The following is an 18,955-nucleotide window of genomic DNA, read 5'->3' as shown; positions in this document are numbered from 1 at the left end:
TTGAGATGGAAACAAGGGAGTCATGGACATGGTTCATTGATTTGTTGGTCAAGGATGTGGACATTGTTAATTCCCATGGATGGGCCTTTATATTTGACAAGCAAAAAGGACTGCCTGGTGCATTTGAAGACATTGTGCCTAATGCTGAGACAAGATTCCATGTGAGGCACCTTTGGGATAACTTCAACAAAACTTATAAAGGTAAAGTTTTGAGGGATTAGTTATGGACATGTGCTAGAGCTACCAATGTGCCTTCTTTTAAATATCAAATGGAAGTAATGAAGACCTTAAATAGCAACGCTTGGGAGTGGCTTGCTGAGAAGCCACCAACACAATGGTCTAAGTCTCTTTTCAGAACTCGTATCAAGTGTGACATGATGTAGAATAACTTGTGTGAAAACTTCAACAATAGTATCAAGACAGCAAGGGACAAGCCAATTATCACAATGCTAGAGATGATCAAGTGCTTGTTGGATCTAGTGAAGGAGGGACAAGATGAGCAGTTGGCCTATCAAATATGAAAGAACATTTTTGACCATGTCCAAGACAAAAAGTTAGAAGCATGCAATTGTACTATGCAATGGTCTGGTGGTCCTAAATATCAAGTGGATGCAGAAAGAGGTGACCAATATGTGGTGGACTTGGATAACCACACTTGTTCTTGCAGAAAGTGAGACTTGTCAGGCATTCCTTGTGCTTATGGAATTGTTGCCATACATTACAAAGAAGGGACACATGTGTGGAGGATTATATGCATTCATACTACAGCAAGGACAATTACATTACCCTCTATAACAATATGATTATGCCAATTAATGGGTCACAACTATGGGAGAAGACCAACCAAACATCAATAAAGCCACCAACCTACACTAGATAACCTGGAAAACCTAGAAATGTGAGGATAAAAGGATTTGAAGAGAGAATAGATAAGACTGGGAAAAAGTGGTTGGGAAGACAAGGAATGCGAATGAGGTGCAGTATTTGTGGCTCAATTGGCCATAACAAAACCACTCACCATTGGAATCTACCTCAAAAGGAAAAACCCATATAAATGGGTAAAGGAAGACCAAGAAAAATACCTAACCAAGACCCTACAGTTGCTTCTGTGAGTGCCTATTATTATTGCTAGCCTATTCATGAAACTGTTTTGTTGTTTCTTCCTTATAACCTGAAACTGTTTTCTTGTTTGACACCAATAGAACTTGAAATTGTTTTTTTCTCTGTAGGATGAAGTAAAAGCAACTATAAGAGCAAGGAGAAAGCTTGCATATGTAAGGGCAAAGGCTGATGCTGCTGCAAAGAAGGTTGTACTAAATGCTTCCCAGCCAAATGCAACTGATACTGTTGGAATTGGATTGAGAGCATCCAGGAGACAGAGAACATAGGCTCTTAATTCTTAATTTATGCCATGTATTGTATTTTGAACTAGTACAATTTTTGGTTTTGTGATGTGGCCATTTTGTCAACTTTTGGTAACTTTTTCCATGATTTGGAAATGGTTGTATTCCAGATTAGGTGATCATGTTCATTTTGTATTTTGAGCTACAAATGTTGGAAAAGTATGTATGTATTTTGAACTCAATATTTAATGGAAATTGCCTTGAAGCAAACAGTGTATGCATTTGGAAATTGCCTAACATTTCATACTGTTGAAGAAAAATGTGAACCTCCCAACATAATTTCACCACCACTAATTAAATAATGGGGTTTTATTATTTTAGGTTCGACCCATTCGAGACGCAAGTCTCTTAATTACAATCCCTTGCTTCAAGGTAACACCCTTTGATTCCATCATAAAGAAACAGAATGTGTGTGTTTGGTTTTGCGGCTGCTCCCAAGTCCAACCTCAGGGTGCCTACGTATCATTCTCGGGAATCAAGCCACTTGTAGTTCAAAGAATTGCAATGAATGAATGACTCATTGCAAAAGGAAAGATTTGTATGAATTTGATTGAGAAAGTGTTTAAGTGAATTTAGCTGAATAAACCAGGGATTCGATTTTGATGTGTGTTTGGGGTGAATCTGGTTAAGAATAACCAGGGATTCTGTTTGGATTTGAGATTTGGGCGGTTGCATCTAGATTGAACCTCTAGATTACCTACGTACCCTTTCGAATGGATCAAACCAACGTAGTTCGAAAATGATTATTTAATTTGCGTGGTTTTGTACCACTCGGGCCTTTGACGTGATTTTGTACCACTTGGGATTTTGGCAGGGTTTTGTACCACTTGGGATTTGGTGTGGTGTTGTACCACTTGAGATTTGGTTTGGTTGCGGTTGCGTCTATTGGGATGCTAGACTGCTTACGTACCCTTGATGGGATCAAACCGGTGTAGTTCCAAAATGATTTGTGGGAATTTGGTTGATATAACCAGTTATTCAAATTTGATTGCGGTTGCGCCTACTAGGATGCTAGACTGCCTACGTACCCTTAATGGGATCAAACCGGCGTAGTTCCAAAATGATGGAAATTAATGGGTAAGTGTGGCCCAATAATTTAGAATTTGTGTCTTTGAGACAATTTGGAGATTTTCATAGGTAGATGACCTATGAGGAAAATTGGAAATTAATGGGTAAGTGTGGCCCACTAATTGAGAATTTGTTTTTGAGAGATTTGAATTTAATCTCATTGAAATTTGCGTGGGTAGATGACTCATGGAAAAGATTGTATGGTTTTGTACCATTCTTCTTACTGTCAATGTCCGAGAAAAATAATGAGAAATTTTGTTGAACCCACTATTCTACAATTGACATTTGCATTTGGGAATGTGTTGGGAGAATTTGGTTAGGATAAACCAGGGATTCAAATTTGGTTGCGGTTGCATCTATTGGTATGGTAGACTGCCTACGTACCCTTGACGGGATCAAACCGATGTAGTTCCAAAATGTGGAAATTAATGGGTAAGTGTGGCCCGCTAATTTGGAATTTGTGTCTTTGAGACAATTTGGAGATTTCCATAGGTAGATGACCCATGAGAAAAATTGGAAATTAATGGGTAAGTGTGGCCCACTAATTGAGAATTTGTGTTTGAGAGATTTGAATTTAATCCCATTGAAATTTGCATGGGTAGAAGACCCATGGGAAAAATTGGATAGTTTTGTACCATTTTTCATATTGTCAATGTTCGAGAAAAATAATGAGCTACTCACTAATTTTCTAAAATTGACATTTGCACTTGGAAAAGTGTTTAGGCGAATTTGGTTAGGATAAACCAGGGATTCAAATTTGGTTGTGGTTGCGTCTATTGGGATGCTAGACTGCCTACGTACCCTTGACAGGATCAAACCGACGTAGTTCCAAAATGATTGTATAATTCGCGTGGTTTTGTACCACTTGGATTTTGATTGGGAATTAATAGGACTTTTCTTATTTGAGTCCATTGATCCATAATTTGAGAATTCAGGACTTTGCACCAATTATTCACCAATTGGCTTCTTTAATGGACAAAATCGTTGGGCCTGAGACGAGCCTGTTGTATTTGAGACTATCGAGTCTTGGAATATTGGCTTGAGATCGCCGGGCCTTGAAAGAGGTGTACACTGCACCAGTTAATTTTCAATTAATGCCTTTCCTTTCTCCAGCTGGTTCCTTCATGGCTTGGTGCTAGAAATAAATGTCTTTTAATTTGATCAAGACACCCAAGGACAAAAGTCCTTCTCCCGGTGAAATATGGATAGGCCATTTTGTTCCTTGTTGGATTTGAAGATAAGAGGCACAAGATGAACAGGCCCTTTTCTAAATAGGATTAAACCCCAAGAATTTCTTTTAAAAAAAAGTATATGTGCGCCACAACTTGAGAGCACCAGCAATTAAAACAAGAGCGCTTGATATTTTGTTATTGCTATGTGGCATGAACACCAAGCTGCCAAAACCCTCTCAAACAAAGTGGCTGACGCCACTTCCCTTTTTTAAAACTTTTCTTCTTCTTACTTCGGTGGGAGTTTTATTCCCTTTTTTTTTCTTTTTTCTTTTTGGTCTGTTGCAGGCATATGGCAACAACACCAAGCTGCCAACAAAAACGTGGCTGTCTTCTTTTTTCCTTTTTTTTTTGTTTGTTGTTGCTATATGCAACAGTACCAAGCCCAGCCAAAAACGTGGTTGTCTTCATCTTCTCTTTTTTTCAGTCTGTCCACACACCAAGCCCTCCTCTGAAAGAAAACGTGGTTGTTTCATCTTCATTTCTTTTTGTGTTGTAGCGAGCCTCTATCCACAACAAAACACAAAGCTTCTTTTATTTTAATTGTTTGTACACAACACTAGATGAGATTCAAGAAAAAGTGGGTTGTGCGTGGCCTCGGTTTTCAAGCTTTGTTTCTCTTCTTTATGTGTACACAACCGATTTTTTATTTGTTGTGGGATTAAACCCCCAATAATTTTGTTTGTGGGTTTAATACCCAAATTGGATTTGTCATCCAGAGAACTCAGTGAATGAGCTTTATGCCCAAAATGGATATATCACAGAGTATTTGATTGAGGGTTACACACCCGTGATGGATTTTGTATCCAAGATTTGTTTGGGATGTAAAACCCAAAGTCTTGATTGAGGGTGAAATACCCAAGCTTTACTTCCGGAGTGAAAAACCCAATGCTTTGATTTCAGGGTTTATTACCCAATGATGGATTGAACATCCAAGAAATTTGATTCAAGGGATGTCATCCCACATGGATTGCCATCCATTTGATTGATTAAAGGGTTGCCACCCATACATGGAGGACCTCAAGAGAGGAGCCTTGATTGCCTTAGTCATTTTTCTTTAGCCTTTCGACTATTCTCTCTTGCCTTTGTGGCTTTGTAACCCTTTTTTGTTTTCTTCTTTTGAAGCCTCTTGTAGCTTGTCGGCTGCTCTATTTTTCTTTTCTCTCCTCCTTTTTATAGAGTCCTTGTGAGAGAGATTTGAAATGGAAGAATTCTGTTTCAAATTGGATTCCTCCTCCCACTTGATCAAATCATCCTTTCCTTTATTTATCCCTTCCTTTTCTCTAGGGATAAGATCATGGACCATTTGATATTCATGTTGTTACAAATTTGTTTTGAAAACAAATGTAAAGGGGACCATTCCCACCCAACGTTGTGGGCCAAAAATTATGTAAACCCACACTTTTTTTTTTGTGTGAATTTTTTTGGTTCAACACATACATAAACATATTTCATACAAATTGACATAGGAGATTATACAAAACAAGCCTTTCATACACATAAAGCACTTTGATTTTCCAAAATGTCCCCCAATTGGCCACAAAAAACATCACCCAAGTCTCCTAAATTCTAGACCCTAAAATTGAAGTGCTAATTTCACATTCTTGGAAGATCCAGCGTCTCTCCATTCCAGTACTAGTATTCCCAACAACACAATCAAAAAATCTAAGAACCCATAACACTTGCTCGTACAAATCTTTATTCTTTCAAGGCAGCTCCAACCTCTATTTTCAATTTTTAGTTTTCCTCTTCTTCCTTACGTAATCGTTTCAATAGTCCACATATCACAATCTTCGACCTTTCATATACTTGTGGATCATACCATTCAAAGAATGCACAACCTCTTCTTACCCCATAATCGGCGTAGCCCCAAAATCTTCTCCTAGGGTTGTTGTCAGTCCACGACATTGTCAGACGACATTGATTGCCACAACGACAAATGGGCGGGCCCACTTCGCATCTTCAATTTGCAGACATCGTCGACCTCGTTGACATCGTCATCTTTGTCGTCTTCTTCTTCTTCGAATTGGAACCTAGGGAACGACTTCTATCGATTTGGGGCTTAGGGTCTGAGGGGGGTGGGGGTGTTTCGAACTTAAGGTCTAAGGATGTTCGTGGACATGAGATGCCGAAAATGCCCTTAAAAAATCGTCCAGCTAGACACCATGTAAGCAGATAATGGATTTTTCTGAGGATCTTGCTAATGGAAGGGGCAAATTGTAGGGTTTTCTTGAGGTTGAGTATGTAGGGGGTTGTTTATGTAGTTTGTCCTATAAATATCACCAAATCAAGAGCTAGATAGTTGATAGTTTTATTTGACCATACTTTGATGAAAGCTTGGGACATACAACCTTTGTTTTATTTGACGTGTGACATAATTTAGGGTAAGAATGCGATACGGTCTTACGTCAATTCATTATCATGGATGTGGTGTAGGGGATGATGATCAGCTAGTGCAGTTATTGTCCATGCACCCGTTGTTATAATCGATGCATTCATTATAGCAATTTTCCTCCGCATCTGGTGCTTGGCTTCTGTTGGAACACCAATCCATGCATGAAGTCATTTCTTGGAAGCAAACTGTGAGGCATTGTCCTAAGGCCTCTTGACCATGGACAACTTCTTATGATGCAGGCCATGCTAACAAGAGCATTGGCACAAGAGCAACTATAAAAAGCACACTCATCCTCATTGGCAAACCCATTAATATGCAAACTAAAAAGTAGTATATACCTTGTTGGTTGAAAGGTCTTTTTATGCATATAATGTGATACATTAGATTTTTTTGGGGTGTTTATATTACTGAAAAAAGGTCACGCATCCATGCCGGTATTGTTAGCCAAATTAAAGCATTTTCTTTAGGGATGGTTGCATGATTGCATTACATCCCAAGCGCATGAGACCAGTTATTCCAGCCTATAATATGTACATGACATGCAAATCTACAAACCATCATAAAGGAAGAATACTTGCAACATATATAAGTTAGGTAGTTTATTAAGGTAGTGTAATTAGAGTATTTTCCACCCATTTGCCATGGCAAAGGACAAGGGGAAGCAAGGGGTATTACTATTCATGTGAATAGTGCCAGCTCTTGCAAAAGGCTTGTTGTGTTTCCACTCATTGCCATGGCAAATGGCAAATACTATTCATGTTAAATTATTATTATTTTTTACTTAAACAATTAATTTGGATAAGATTTTTGGTTGTCATGTGTCAATATTTATTATAAAATTCACATATCATATTCCAGATAAAATTTTCGGATTAGATTCTCGATTTTCACATCAAAACAAAGCATAATTCATTACAAAACACAACCAAAACATAATTCAAAACAAAACACAAATAAAGCATACATCAACACAAAGCATAATTAAAAATTAAGCATTAAACTTGATTTCATTGACCGTCATTGCGTCTTAGCGCCCATAAGAACTCCATCAAGTTAACTTGACGTCGTTCATGAACATAAGAAGATTGCATTTCCGTATAACGGTCAATTATACGGTTGTTGTAACGACCGTTCCTAATCAATGGTTCGTGCTGCAGTGGTTGTCCATTCACTCCCACGGGCCGTTCACAAGTTCTTGTCAATGTCCTGTTCATGGGATCGCATTCAAACACCTCTAGTTCATCATAATCATACTCATCCTCCATAATTATGGAGGATGATGCACGTCATCATAATGCTTCGAAGCACCTCTTCATCAAAAATATGAGCAGCCCCCTAATGATTGCCCACCGAGCTTGGAGGATACCAAAACACCTTTCCATATCTTTCCTATAACCCTCTTGATAGGCAGCAAATGATTTTTCTTCTCCAATTGGGGATGCAAAATTGTTTTGACAAATGTTGTCCTCATAGGGTAAATTCCGTCTGCTATGTAGTACCCACTCGAGTAGACGGTATTGTTGATTTTATATGTGATATGAGGGGCTTGACCTCTCAACAGTTCGTTGAACATCGGGGATTGACCGAGCACATTAAGGTTGTTATGAGATCCCGCAACTCCGAAAAAGACATACCAAATCCATGTATCGAATTATGCAACGGCTTCCAGAATGATACTTTTTTGGCCCTTCCTATTCCCATAATCTCCTTGACAGGCAATTGGGCAATTTTTCCATTGCCAGCATATACAGTCGATGCTTCCAATCATGCTTGGGAAACCTCAAGCCTCGACTTTTTGTAGAAGCCTTTAGAGGTCCCTAGGCATAGGTTTGTGGAGGTAATCCCTCATATAGAGAGTTTTGATTGCATCATAGAATCTGACAAGCTCTCTAGGATAGTGGATTTCCCCATCCTAGCAATCTTATCCACTGGTCTGCAGATGCGCCAAATGTCAGCATCTGTAAAGAAGCTGTAAGCTTTTGCTCCGGAAAAAGCCCCAAAACCCCAGTAGCATCAGACTTCTGAATAAAGTATGCGTCGTAGTTGCAAACATCATACATGATTTTATTGAACAAATGAGGCTGCATTCTATATCTCCCTCAAAATCAACAGTAGAGTATGACGAATTTGGGATAAAGTAATCTTCCAAGAGATTCTTACCCTGAGAACGCAAATGTCTGTCCACGTTCGGGCCACGTCCGACATGTAAACCACAGTGGCCTTGGCTTGATTGATGGAGCATACCTACTACCATGACAACTTGATCATCATCTTCTTCCTCCTCCCTTTCTTCTTCAGATCGTTTGCACCTTTTTTCTTTAATTTCTTGCTCTTGCCTCTCCAACAACCTCCTCGTGTAAGATATTGAAAGCAACGAATGTGTTTTCTAAAATTTGAGAAATGAAAGGATAAAGAGGATATGGTGTGAGAGGTCAAAGTTGGTGTGGAAAGTGAATAATATTGGAAGGAGAAGAAAATGTATGAAGATTTGGTGTGGAAAGTGAAGAATATTGGTAGGTATTTATAGAAAAAAGTTCAAATTTTTTGGTATTTTTTTAAAATTTTTTTGAACTTTTTTTTCAAAAGAATTGGTAGCGGTCGAATTGGAGGAAAAATTAGGATCAGAGACACCAAGGCACGACATGTGACTTGTAGCTGTTGGCGGAAAGCAGGGCTGACGCCAGGCTAGCATCAGCGCATGGGATTTTGAATTTTTTGTACTGTTGGCGCTTGTGCACCACACGCCAATGGTAAAAAAAATTTGAATTGCTTGCGTTGATGCCAGGCTAGCGTCAATGTTGACGTCACCAGTCCTCGGGCATAAGCTCGGGCTCGATCTACCTTTGAGCTTGCCCGGTTTGGTGGCCCCCACCATCTGCCCGGGTTGCTGAAGCCCGCTGAAAACCCGCGAAACGGGACTTGGGCCCCTTTTTGCCCCGGCCAGCCCTCACGGGTGGAATTGCTCTTACTTCATGGCACTAGCGAATCTATGCCAAGGGTATGATGGGCTATTGCCCAGGCCAAATTTTTCCAACTAAAGAAATAGCTATATATGTTAGCCTACACTCATACATTGCCCACTCGAGTCCCAATGCACAACTTCTCCTCTTCTCCTTTTGGCTGGGCAGAGATTCTCCTAAGGCAATAAAATAATATAAAATTATTATTTTTAATGCTAGGAAAGTATAATAGTATACAATAGTCTTCTATATAGTTACTCTTTGTGTATTACTACAACTTCTAATTGAATTTTTTTTTTCTCTTATTGAGATTTTATTTTTTCAATAATGATTTGATGGTCATATTATTTTTTGAAAGAACAAACAAGTATAAGAAATGAGGAAAAAAAAAACACAAAACACATAAAAGAAAACAAAACTCAAAGGGAAATATGATACCTAAATTATAGGTGTGCATATATGTCTTGATTAATTTACTACTCATCCAACAAGAATACTTGGTTATGATTCTCTCATCTAGTTTTGATTCCCTCTGTGTATGTTTTATGTTTATTAATCAAATTAGTTTGTACTGTCGAATTTAGTAGGTAAGTTCTGCCCATTTGGCTTTCAAATTCTGAATGTGCCATTCATGGACTACTTCTCATAACTTGTAATTCGAAGAAATAGTTTCGAACTTGGCTCCTTGTATATACCTCCCCCTTCCTTTTGACGTCTACTAAACCAAAAAAGTTTATTATTCAACGCCTATTTTTTTGCTTTCAAGAGAACCTTATGAAGACGAGGTTTTAGTAATTTACTAAGCTCATAAATCAATATTTACAACCAAAAAAATCAAGAGAGAAGGCTGATTTGGACCATTTGCTGCAAATGTAACAATAATAATAGTATAATATACCGTAGAGGCCAAAAAAGAAATATAAGACTGAGATGACAAGGACGAGAATACCCCTAAATGAGGTGAAAGGCTGAGATCTAAACTTCTGAATCCAACGGCCAGCATCTTTGAGCCATTCGTTTATATTCACCCTTAATTATAAACCCTAAATCCCCTCTCACCTTCCATAGTCGCGCACACTCTCTCTCTCGCTAGAGTCTCTTCCGCGGTCGCCGTTTGCTTTTTACGATCTTCTTTATCAATCAAGATGGTAAGCCCAACAGACCTTCCTTTCTTCTGATCTGTAATTCTCTATCGTTTTCTTCATTTGCGTTAGCGTAGAAGACAGCTAGCTATATATGTTTAAATAATCTTGGAACAAGAAGGCAGGGGAAATATATTAGGCTAGCGAATTGAAACGCTGTTCGTTTTCATCCGGGTCGGTCCAAAACGTTGTTTAGGGTTTAGATGCACTGTTTGCCTCCCCAGAAACTGGAAGATAACGCACTTTTCTGTTAGCCATTCATTCTGTGTTAATGAAATGAATCTCTGAAAATAGAGATAACAGAAATAAGTTAACCATTTCAGAAAATGGGTTTTGTTGTAATCGATGTTGGTTGCTGGTTGTTAACAGGTGCTTCAGAACGATATCGATTTGCTTCATCCACCAGCTGAGCTCGAAAAGAGGAAGCACAAGCTCAAGAGGCTTGTGCAGTCTCCCAACTCTTTCTTCATGGTATAAATACTAATCTATTTTTTGATTGCCTATTTGTTTAAATTAATTTTGATTTTATAGTGGGATAATGCTAATTTTGATTGTTTTAAACTTGCATAGGACGTCAAGTGCCAGGGGTGCTTTAACATGTAAGTTTTAGCTCCTTGTGTTGTTTTCATTGAACTATTATCACTATATATATGCTTTGAATTTGAAATATAAGGAAGAATTTTTGTTGTTGTTTAGAGGTGAAACAATTGAAATTTGTTTTTGCAGAACCACTGTGTTCAGTCACTCGCAAACAGTTGTGGTGTGTGGTAACTGCCAGACAGTGTTGTGCCAGCCTACTGGTGGGCGTGCCAGGCTCACCGAGGGTTGCTCTTTCAGGAGGAAGGGGGACTGATGCTCTCCCCAGAACACTTTTGACTCTTATTAGTTTATCTACAAGAGAGCCTTTGAAGGTTGATTTCATGGAAGAAAAGAAATGGGTGCTGTTGTTATTGTCAAGTTATCTAGGTTTGGTTTTAAATGTTTAATTTTGTTAGGATCGTTCTGAACTTAGTATGACAGTGCTGCGTTTTGATTCTGCTTTAATTGAGTTTGCTGTTTGACATTATCAGATATCAATTACATCTTCAAATTAGATATTATTCTTAAAGTGTTTTCCTGCCCTTTCACTTTGTTATCTATAAGATGCTTGTTTACTGTCACAGGTTTTGACTTTCAGTGCTTGTGAAAATTTCACGTTCCCCGCCTGATATAATGTTCAGTTACCTCTTATATATCTGAAAGGATTTGAATGATCTATTTCATTCAAATTGGGTACATTTGTGCTCTTAATTGTGCTAGCCATGTTTGGTGTTTAGAATGCATATCTCTTTCAACCATTTGCGTGGAGCACGGTTGTAGGGCTGTTTCATGGTCACCAGGATTGTTTTGTTTGACTCTGTTTTCGTGGTAGGTTTATTTAGTGGTCAATGCTCGTTTAGCAAATTGCACAAATTGCGCGGCATTTAGAATGTGTATCTTTTTCAACCATTTGCATGGAGCATGGTTGTAGGGCTGTATTATGGTTATCAGGGTTGTTTTGGCTAACTCTGTTTTAGTGGTATGTTTAATTAGTGGTTAAGGCTTGTGTAACAATTATGAGTTCGTTTAATCTAAAGTTCCCAGTTAACCATTTTTGGTTCAAAGGAGTGACTTTTTCATTGCTGTTATCACGGATGTGGTTTAGTATTGGACTGGAGATACAAGTCTTCATAGCTAGGTTTCATGCAATATGCAAGTACTGTCTAAACATTTCTAGATATGTTTCATTTCCTTTCCTTTTGTCAGTGGTTATTCCACTGTTCCTCAACAATTGTGGGCTCTTTGCCGAAGCTCTTCAAAATTTGCATATTTTATTTTATTTTATTTGTCTGTGTTTGATTATTGGGGTTTCAAGCCCGAGTGTGATCCTAAATAAACCCCATTAGGCCCGGTCTACGCATTTATTTGAACGCTTTTCCCTTGGTTTGTTTCAAAACTTTCCTTGTCAACTCAGTCCAAGAGATAAAAAGTAGTATCCTAGTGGTGTGCCTTATCTAATATGGGATAACAATATCTTACAAGTGGCTTGGCCTCTGGAACGATCGTAGGGTCTTGACCACGAACAAGATCAATGTCCTTGACGTGTTGTAGTCTACGCTTGGTGTGGGGTGGGGTGTAGAAACCGCAATTCATCAATGATCTGTGCCAGAAGTTGCAGGACGTTGTTGAACTCTATTTATTGTGGTGAGCTTTATGGATGTTATAAGGTATTAATTAACGGTTGTCAGTCGTTCACGTATGCATTTTTTTGTTGTCAGATTCACTAGACGAGCAATTGTGACATTTCCTCAATGATATTTCCTCAATGATCTTATCTGATATTAGTTTTATTATTAGGTTTAAAATAGATGGTCTTTTAGATGATGAGAGCGTTGACCACCAAGTAAACGGTTTTGGCGCTTTTGGTTTGTAATGTTGTGACACTTTTATCTCAATAATTCACGCGACTAGAACTTCCAGAGGCTCAACTAGTTCTCTGCGACAATCATAACAAATAAACAAATCAGAAACAAGAAAGAAAAAGGAACATTTTCTTTTTGGTGTATTTCTGCTCAAATATGATACCTTCATTTCAGAGTCTTTTTTGGGGGTTATATTGGGAGGAAAGAAACCCTGGAGGTGTCAAGTAGGGAGAAGGGGGAGGGTCACAACTACTGTGATCCTGGGTCACAACCACTGTGATCCTGGGTGTCAAGTAGAAAAAAGGGGGAGGGCCACAACCACTGTAATAACCCTATCCGACTCATTTAACAGATTTTCGATCAACCCAATGGCTTTGTTTTTCCAATTTAGGTATAAGTAATCGTTTGCTTTTCCAAATTTCTCTAGTTAAAATCTAAATTACATGATAATCGGTGCACGACAGTGGTGTATAATTTGAATTTGGTCGGCCAATTATTGGTGGGGTCTACCCTAACAGTATATTAAATTTTAATTGAAAATTGCAAGTACCTGAAAGTCCATAGAGGTCTGAGTTTCCCCAATGCTTTTTTTTTTTTTTTAAACAGCTGACACTGCCGACAACTACTTAGGAAACAGAAGTCTGAAACGTAGATGGTTTCAGATAGTTTTGATTATTGCATCAATTCCCATGGGAAATATACATTGGCACAAAGATGGTTTCAGACAGTTTTGATTATTGCATCATGGAGAGTTCAAAGAGAAAAGAAGACCCCAAAAAATAGAAAAAAAGAAAAAAAGAAAAAAACTTGAGACCCAAGGTCACGCTATGAGTTTGACATTTGACATATTTAAGTGGTAAGCGTTGATTTGGTCTTCCCGCGGAAACATTTATATATACAGCTTTCTCGTGCAGAGTTATTGTGCAAAAGGAGAGTGCAGCTTCTGTGAAGGAGCAAACGAAGCAAGCCAAAGTTCATCTGTTCAGATACGTTAAAGATTAGAACACAGATAGATTCAGCGTCACCGTTGCCCTTATTGACTCTCTCTCCAACTCTCTCTTCTCTCTCCTCTCTTCTTTTCTACCTAAATTCTAAGAGAGCTATGAGGGTCATTCTGCTCCTTCATTTTCTCCCCGGGGTACTTATTGGTTGGTGTTCTTGGTATGCTCTGCATATCTGAAGCCTACACACTCAGAAATTTAAGCAACCCACATGAGCAAATCCCCCAATTGTGCAGATTGTTAGGGGTTGTTGGGTCTGCAGATTATAATCATGTCTTGTTTAACAGCAAGAACAGGGAGGCAGAGACAACGTTATGAGGGCCATTTGAGGCTTGTTTCAGGGTGAGCACTACTCTCAGTCCTTGGTGTTTTTTTTGGTACACTTTCCAATTTTTGCTTTCTTGATCATAATCTGCTTCCTTCCTTCTCTTTGGCCTGGATGGAGCAAGCCTGTCACTGTTAATATACTAATTTTGTTGTTAATGCTGTAAGAACATCATGTGTTAATTATGTCTCAAATGGTTTTAGTCTTTTCTGTGGAAAAGATTTGCATAGTAGCTAGCATATGTCTTAAACAGTTGCAATCTTTTGTGTGGAAAAACTTGCATAGGAGCTAGTATCAAGGCGATAAAAGCTTATCTTTGGGTCCCAATGTTCCTTTTACAAGTTGCCTAACGTCCTTCGCTACTGGCCAAGTGTGTTGCAGAATTGGGCTTAGAATTGACTTGTGATAGCTCATGACTTATATTCCATTCACTTGTGTTCACACACCATATGCATTTTGGAAATTCCCCTTTTAGTCATTCCACAGTACATGTTTGTCTATTGTGAGTTAGTAAGCATGCAAGGGCTAACCATCTATAGTTATTATCTAATTAAGTCTTTAAACAAGAATATGACTCTTAATCGTTTAGATTATACTTGGATGGTTGGGATGCATCTCAGTTGTCGATATCTTACCTAACGGCCAAGAAACGTGTCATCAGTTAAGAATCTTGTCATGTGTGTATGTATGCGTATGTCACTTCGCTATATTTGCTAAAAAAATTCATGGATTTGAAGCCTTGTGACACAGAACATCCAATTGAGTAATGAGTTGAACTTATCAGTTTTCGCTTCATTTTGAGCTGACATTATAAAACAGAAAATCTCAACAGATTTCTCTCATTCTAAATAATGCAGTAAGAAAAAGTAATTGATATTATTTGTATTTGCAGTCCGGGTTTGTATTGTACTCTTACTTGGATTTCGGTTGCTTGACTAAATGCCATTATTGCATATTAGAAAGAAAAATTATGCCTACAAACACGATAACCTTCAAGTGTTAGTTTAGTTTTCATGAATAATGCCGGAAAATGCTGCAAAATTTTGCTGACACTGTAACTGAGTTAGTATCCCCTTTTCATTTTTACTTTTGCTTCGTTTTTTTTTATAGTAAAAACCTTGCAGAAGGTATTTGATGATAGGAGTTTCTTTTTACTCCAATTGGTTTCAACATAATGAGAGGCATAATATAACATCTGCTATGCATTGGAATGGATACCTACATGTCATTGATTAGCAGCACAACTACTTAGCTAGACATAGTGTGAGCGTGATTCGAATCTAGAGATCAAACCCTTTTGTTTGTGAAATGTAGGTAAATCATGGAAGCTTCATAAAATACGGTCATAGGTATAGCGTACATCATAACTAGTTCATCTTTGTCTTGGTCCTATCCTTTATTTTCCGCTGGATATCCTATCCATGTGTGGGTGATGTTCTTCTCTCAGCACCTCCGAGGGTTTAGTGGGGACCTTCTCTTCATTCTGTATTTCCTTTTCGACTAGCTATATTCTCTCACATTAGTTCTATCTGCTTGAATTGATGCCTTCCTCTTATAGATTAGCCTGAGCATAAACTACCTAGCTAGGCAGAGTGTATGAGTAATTGGACTCTTAATTTCAATGTGGAAACTTTATTGTTTATGGAATGTAGGTACTCATGGAAGCTTAATAATAGGGTAACTACGGTTTAGTATGTATGACATGCCATCATAACTAGTTCATTCTTTGCGTTAGTCCTGTCCTTTTTTGTGTCCATGATGTTCTTCCCTAAGCAACTCCCTCCCTCTCTCTCTCTTTCTCTCTCTCTCTGAGGGTTTCGTGGGGACTTTCTTACAACTCTGTATTTCCTTTTCAACCAGCTATATTCGCTCACATTAGCTGGAATGTATTGAGGGACTTTTGGCTTTGACTTACTCATTTGGTGTAAAAATAGGTGTATTCCTTATAAGTTTGAAAAGAGTGTTGGGGGTAGCAATTGCAGTATGGAGAAAGACTTGCTTGTTCTCATGATTTCTTCACCAAGTCGGGATGATCTTGTGTTTCCAAAGGTATCTATCTTCTTGTTTATTTGTAATGTACTTAAAGCTCTACTAAGATCAAATAGTGAGCCTAGAAACACCTTCTTTTGTGATCAGGGCGGATGGGAGGATGATGAAACGATGAGTGAAGCTGCCTGTCGTGAGGCCTGGGAGGAAGCAGGAGTGAAGGGAGTTCTTGGTGTAGGTTTCTCTGCCCTGCTTGGTAACAGGCATGGACACCTTTGCGCTGTAATGTTTAATTGCAATAGAAATTTGTAACTGCACCTCTAGATGTAGGAATTTTCAACCATAAATATTCTCACATGTGACATTGTTGCAATGGATTCTCACTTCATGAGTAAGCGGGGTTGATTGCATTTCCTTGGAAAGTCTCTTAAGTTTATATGCGGTTTCAATAGTTTTGGAATCTGTTTTTGTGGTTTTATCCCATTCTCATTGGTACATTTTCAATATGAACACAATGTCTCATGCATAATACTGAGACAGAAGTATGCTTCTCTACATAAAAGATCATTACATTAATGCCGACTCAAATAAACAAATACTATTTCATATTTGCTTCAGGAAACTCCACTGGGAGATTGGGAGTTCAGAAGCAAGAGCAAACAGAATAGCTGCAGCCTGCAAGGAGGTTGTAGAGGTTTCATGTTTGCAATGGAGGTGACTGAAGAGCTCGACTCCTGGCCCGAGCAGGCTAACTATGGAAGGAAATGGGTGAGTCCTATATTGATGTAGATTTTAGGCCACCAGATGAAATTCTGGGAACTTTCATAACCATCTTTAAAACTTTAAACAAGCTGAAAAATAGCATCTATTCTTTCTTTTTTATACTGTGTTAGAAACAAGCACTAAAAACCTGTGAGGACTTGACACCATTTATAAGTGAGGACTTGAAATAAAGAGTTAGCTGTGTGTACCATTTTCAGCTTACCATAGAAGAAGCATACAGAGCCTGTCGGTATGACTGGATGCGGGAAGCGCTTAAAAAATTTGTGACAGCTCTCCCAGAGAGCAGGGAAAATGACACAATAAAAGAACTGGAAGAACGTCCTTTGAGGCCAATCTCAGAAGTCGAGCATCAAATGCCATCACAAGGCTGCTTTGGCAGTCATCCTAGCATCCAGCAGCTTGCAGCTTGAAAATTCATGTAGCAAATGCAAATGCATTGCACGGGGTTGCTGGCATAAACCCCGTGTACTGAAAGTTGCCAGTTTAGCAATTCTCTCTGGTCTTAAATTGCAGTATTATTTAGTAATTCTGTTTATTTTTTTTAGTGAGTCTGTTTAGCTCTTCATCATTTGTACAAACCCTGTAATCAAAATCAAATCAAGATTTGATGCAATCAACTGTTGATTATAACTCTTGTTCATGATGTTAACATCTGTTTCAATTTTGCTGAAACAATCAACTACAAGAGATGCTGCTAATGCTTGCACGAGGACAGTTTTGTCAACAGAGAAGAAAAAGACCAATGCAGAAAAGAGCCAAAAAAATCTCAAAGTCCGGAAATGATCTTCAAACACGACAAGAAAAATTCAAACCTCCACACGCTCCCTCGAAAACTTAAAAACCTTGCAAAATGAATTACAGCACAAAAACCATTCAACCCTTGAGAGAGAATGCTTTGTTTAATCTTCTGGCTTAGTTTAACTTTTAATTCCAAAGGCTGTGGGGTTTTGAACTTTGTACTTTTGCCCTTTCCGTATCTCAATATTCTGAGATGATTGACTATGCGAACTTGTGCATTGACAAAGATCTTTTTGCTTCACCATGGATGGTTTAGCTTAGGGAGCAAGCAGCTGCGTTAAAATTAGGGTGAGATATTAAATCACCAATGGTGGCTCGACTCGAACTGGATTAAAATTAAGTTGAAGTTAGTCCTTATGTATCGCACCTATATAAATGAAACTTATAAAACACAATATCCTAACATTAAGTTCACCAATTTAACTGAAATAAGTTGAGTCACCAAATGAGGTATAGATAGAGGAGCAGAATATATACGAACAAATGGGAAAGGATCAAAGAGGCCGTGCCCGTGTGCGCCTAAATGAAGTTTGTCTAGAAATCTTTGAACTGCCACCTTTATCAAATTACACACTTTTGTTCCACGTAACACGGGGAGGGTTCCTTTGACTCTATGCCTTTCTTTCCAACACATCTTTTCACTCACTTAATTTGTTTTATCTGTGCCTTGAAATTGGAGATTCATGGGATTCACAAAACCGTCTTGCCCTTTATTTGAGTTTTTTTGACTTTTGACGCTTTTTCTTCTCCCACCAAACCACTGTTCACCTACTTAGTTCTTATCATCATTCATCATGTCAAGAAAAATCAAACCGCGTTCTTTTTTCTTCTTCTCATTCTTCATTAATTTTTTGTTCATTTAATTTTTCTGTCTAAGAAATCAATATATAATACCTTTGTAACCATTATTATAACACTACTGACACTAAAATCTAGTTGGTTTTTCTTTTTCTCACTTGAAAGTTGAAAGTATATGCATCACAATCTACACATGCTTGATTCTTGAAATTTCAGATTTTATGTTCACAAAATAATATAATACACGGACGTTCAGATGCTATTACCGTGTGAACGTTATGTATTTTTTTATTATCCTTTCTTTTTCTCTTTATTTACGATGATAATAATATGCGGATATTCGAATAAAAGAAGTACTGTTAGTTTGGTTTTTTTCGGTCGAAGAGTACTGTTGGCTTAGTAGAGCACAAAACAGCATGATGTCTGAACAGTTGTATAGAGGAGGCACATGGGTTGGCCATGCCACTAAAATGCTCCAAACTTTTTTCTTTTTCCTTTTCCCCAATCTATGGTTAAGAAAACGATGGCCTATTTTATTAATTTCAAACTATTTAGCATATGATTGCAGATACTCACTAGACTGTATAATTTGCCATCACAAAACCATCGATTTCGAAATGAGAAGA

The 18,955-nt window shown here is 38.1% G+C and overlaps 2 protein-coding genes across 2 annotated transcripts; both read left to right on the top strand.

The window, feature by feature from the left end:
* The first annotated feature begins 1,054 nt into the window (after positions 1–1,054).
* On the top strand, positions 1,055–11,297 carry LOC110768711 (small ribosomal subunit protein eS27y). Its single transcript, XM_021972556.2, is given in 7 exon segments — positions 1,055–1,108; positions 1,230–1,346; positions 10,149–10,172; positions 10,174–10,203; positions 10,567–10,668; positions 10,768–10,796; positions 10,924–11,297. Coding segments are annotated over 7 exon segments (483 nt in total). The 3' UTR covers positions 11,051–11,297.
* A 1,996-nt stretch (positions 11,298–13,293) lies between these two features.
* Positions 13,294–17,367, top strand: LOC110768709 (nudix hydrolase 12, mitochondrial). Its single transcript, XM_021972554.2, has 5 exons — positions 13,294–13,981; positions 15,899–16,013; positions 16,101–16,184; positions 16,569–16,718; positions 16,931–17,367. The coding sequence occupies exons 1-5, from the start codon at positions 13,911–13,913 to the stop codon at positions 17,141–17,143; spliced, it is 633 nt and encodes a 210-aa protein (XP_021828246.2). The 5' UTR covers positions 13,294–13,910; the 3' UTR covers positions 17,144–17,367.
* The last annotated feature ends 1,588 nt before the right edge of the window (positions 17,368–18,955 follow it).

This window comes from Prunus avium, chromosome 1 (genome assembly GCF_965620075.1).
Source record: "Prunus avium chromosome 1, drPruAviu1.hap1.1, whole genome shotgun sequence".
Lineage (NCBI taxonomy): Eukaryota > Viridiplantae > Streptophyta > Magnoliopsida > Rosales > Rosaceae > Prunus > Prunus avium.
The sequence above is the reverse complement of the archived record's forward strand: the minus strand, read 5'-3'. Positions and strand labels throughout refer to the sequence as shown.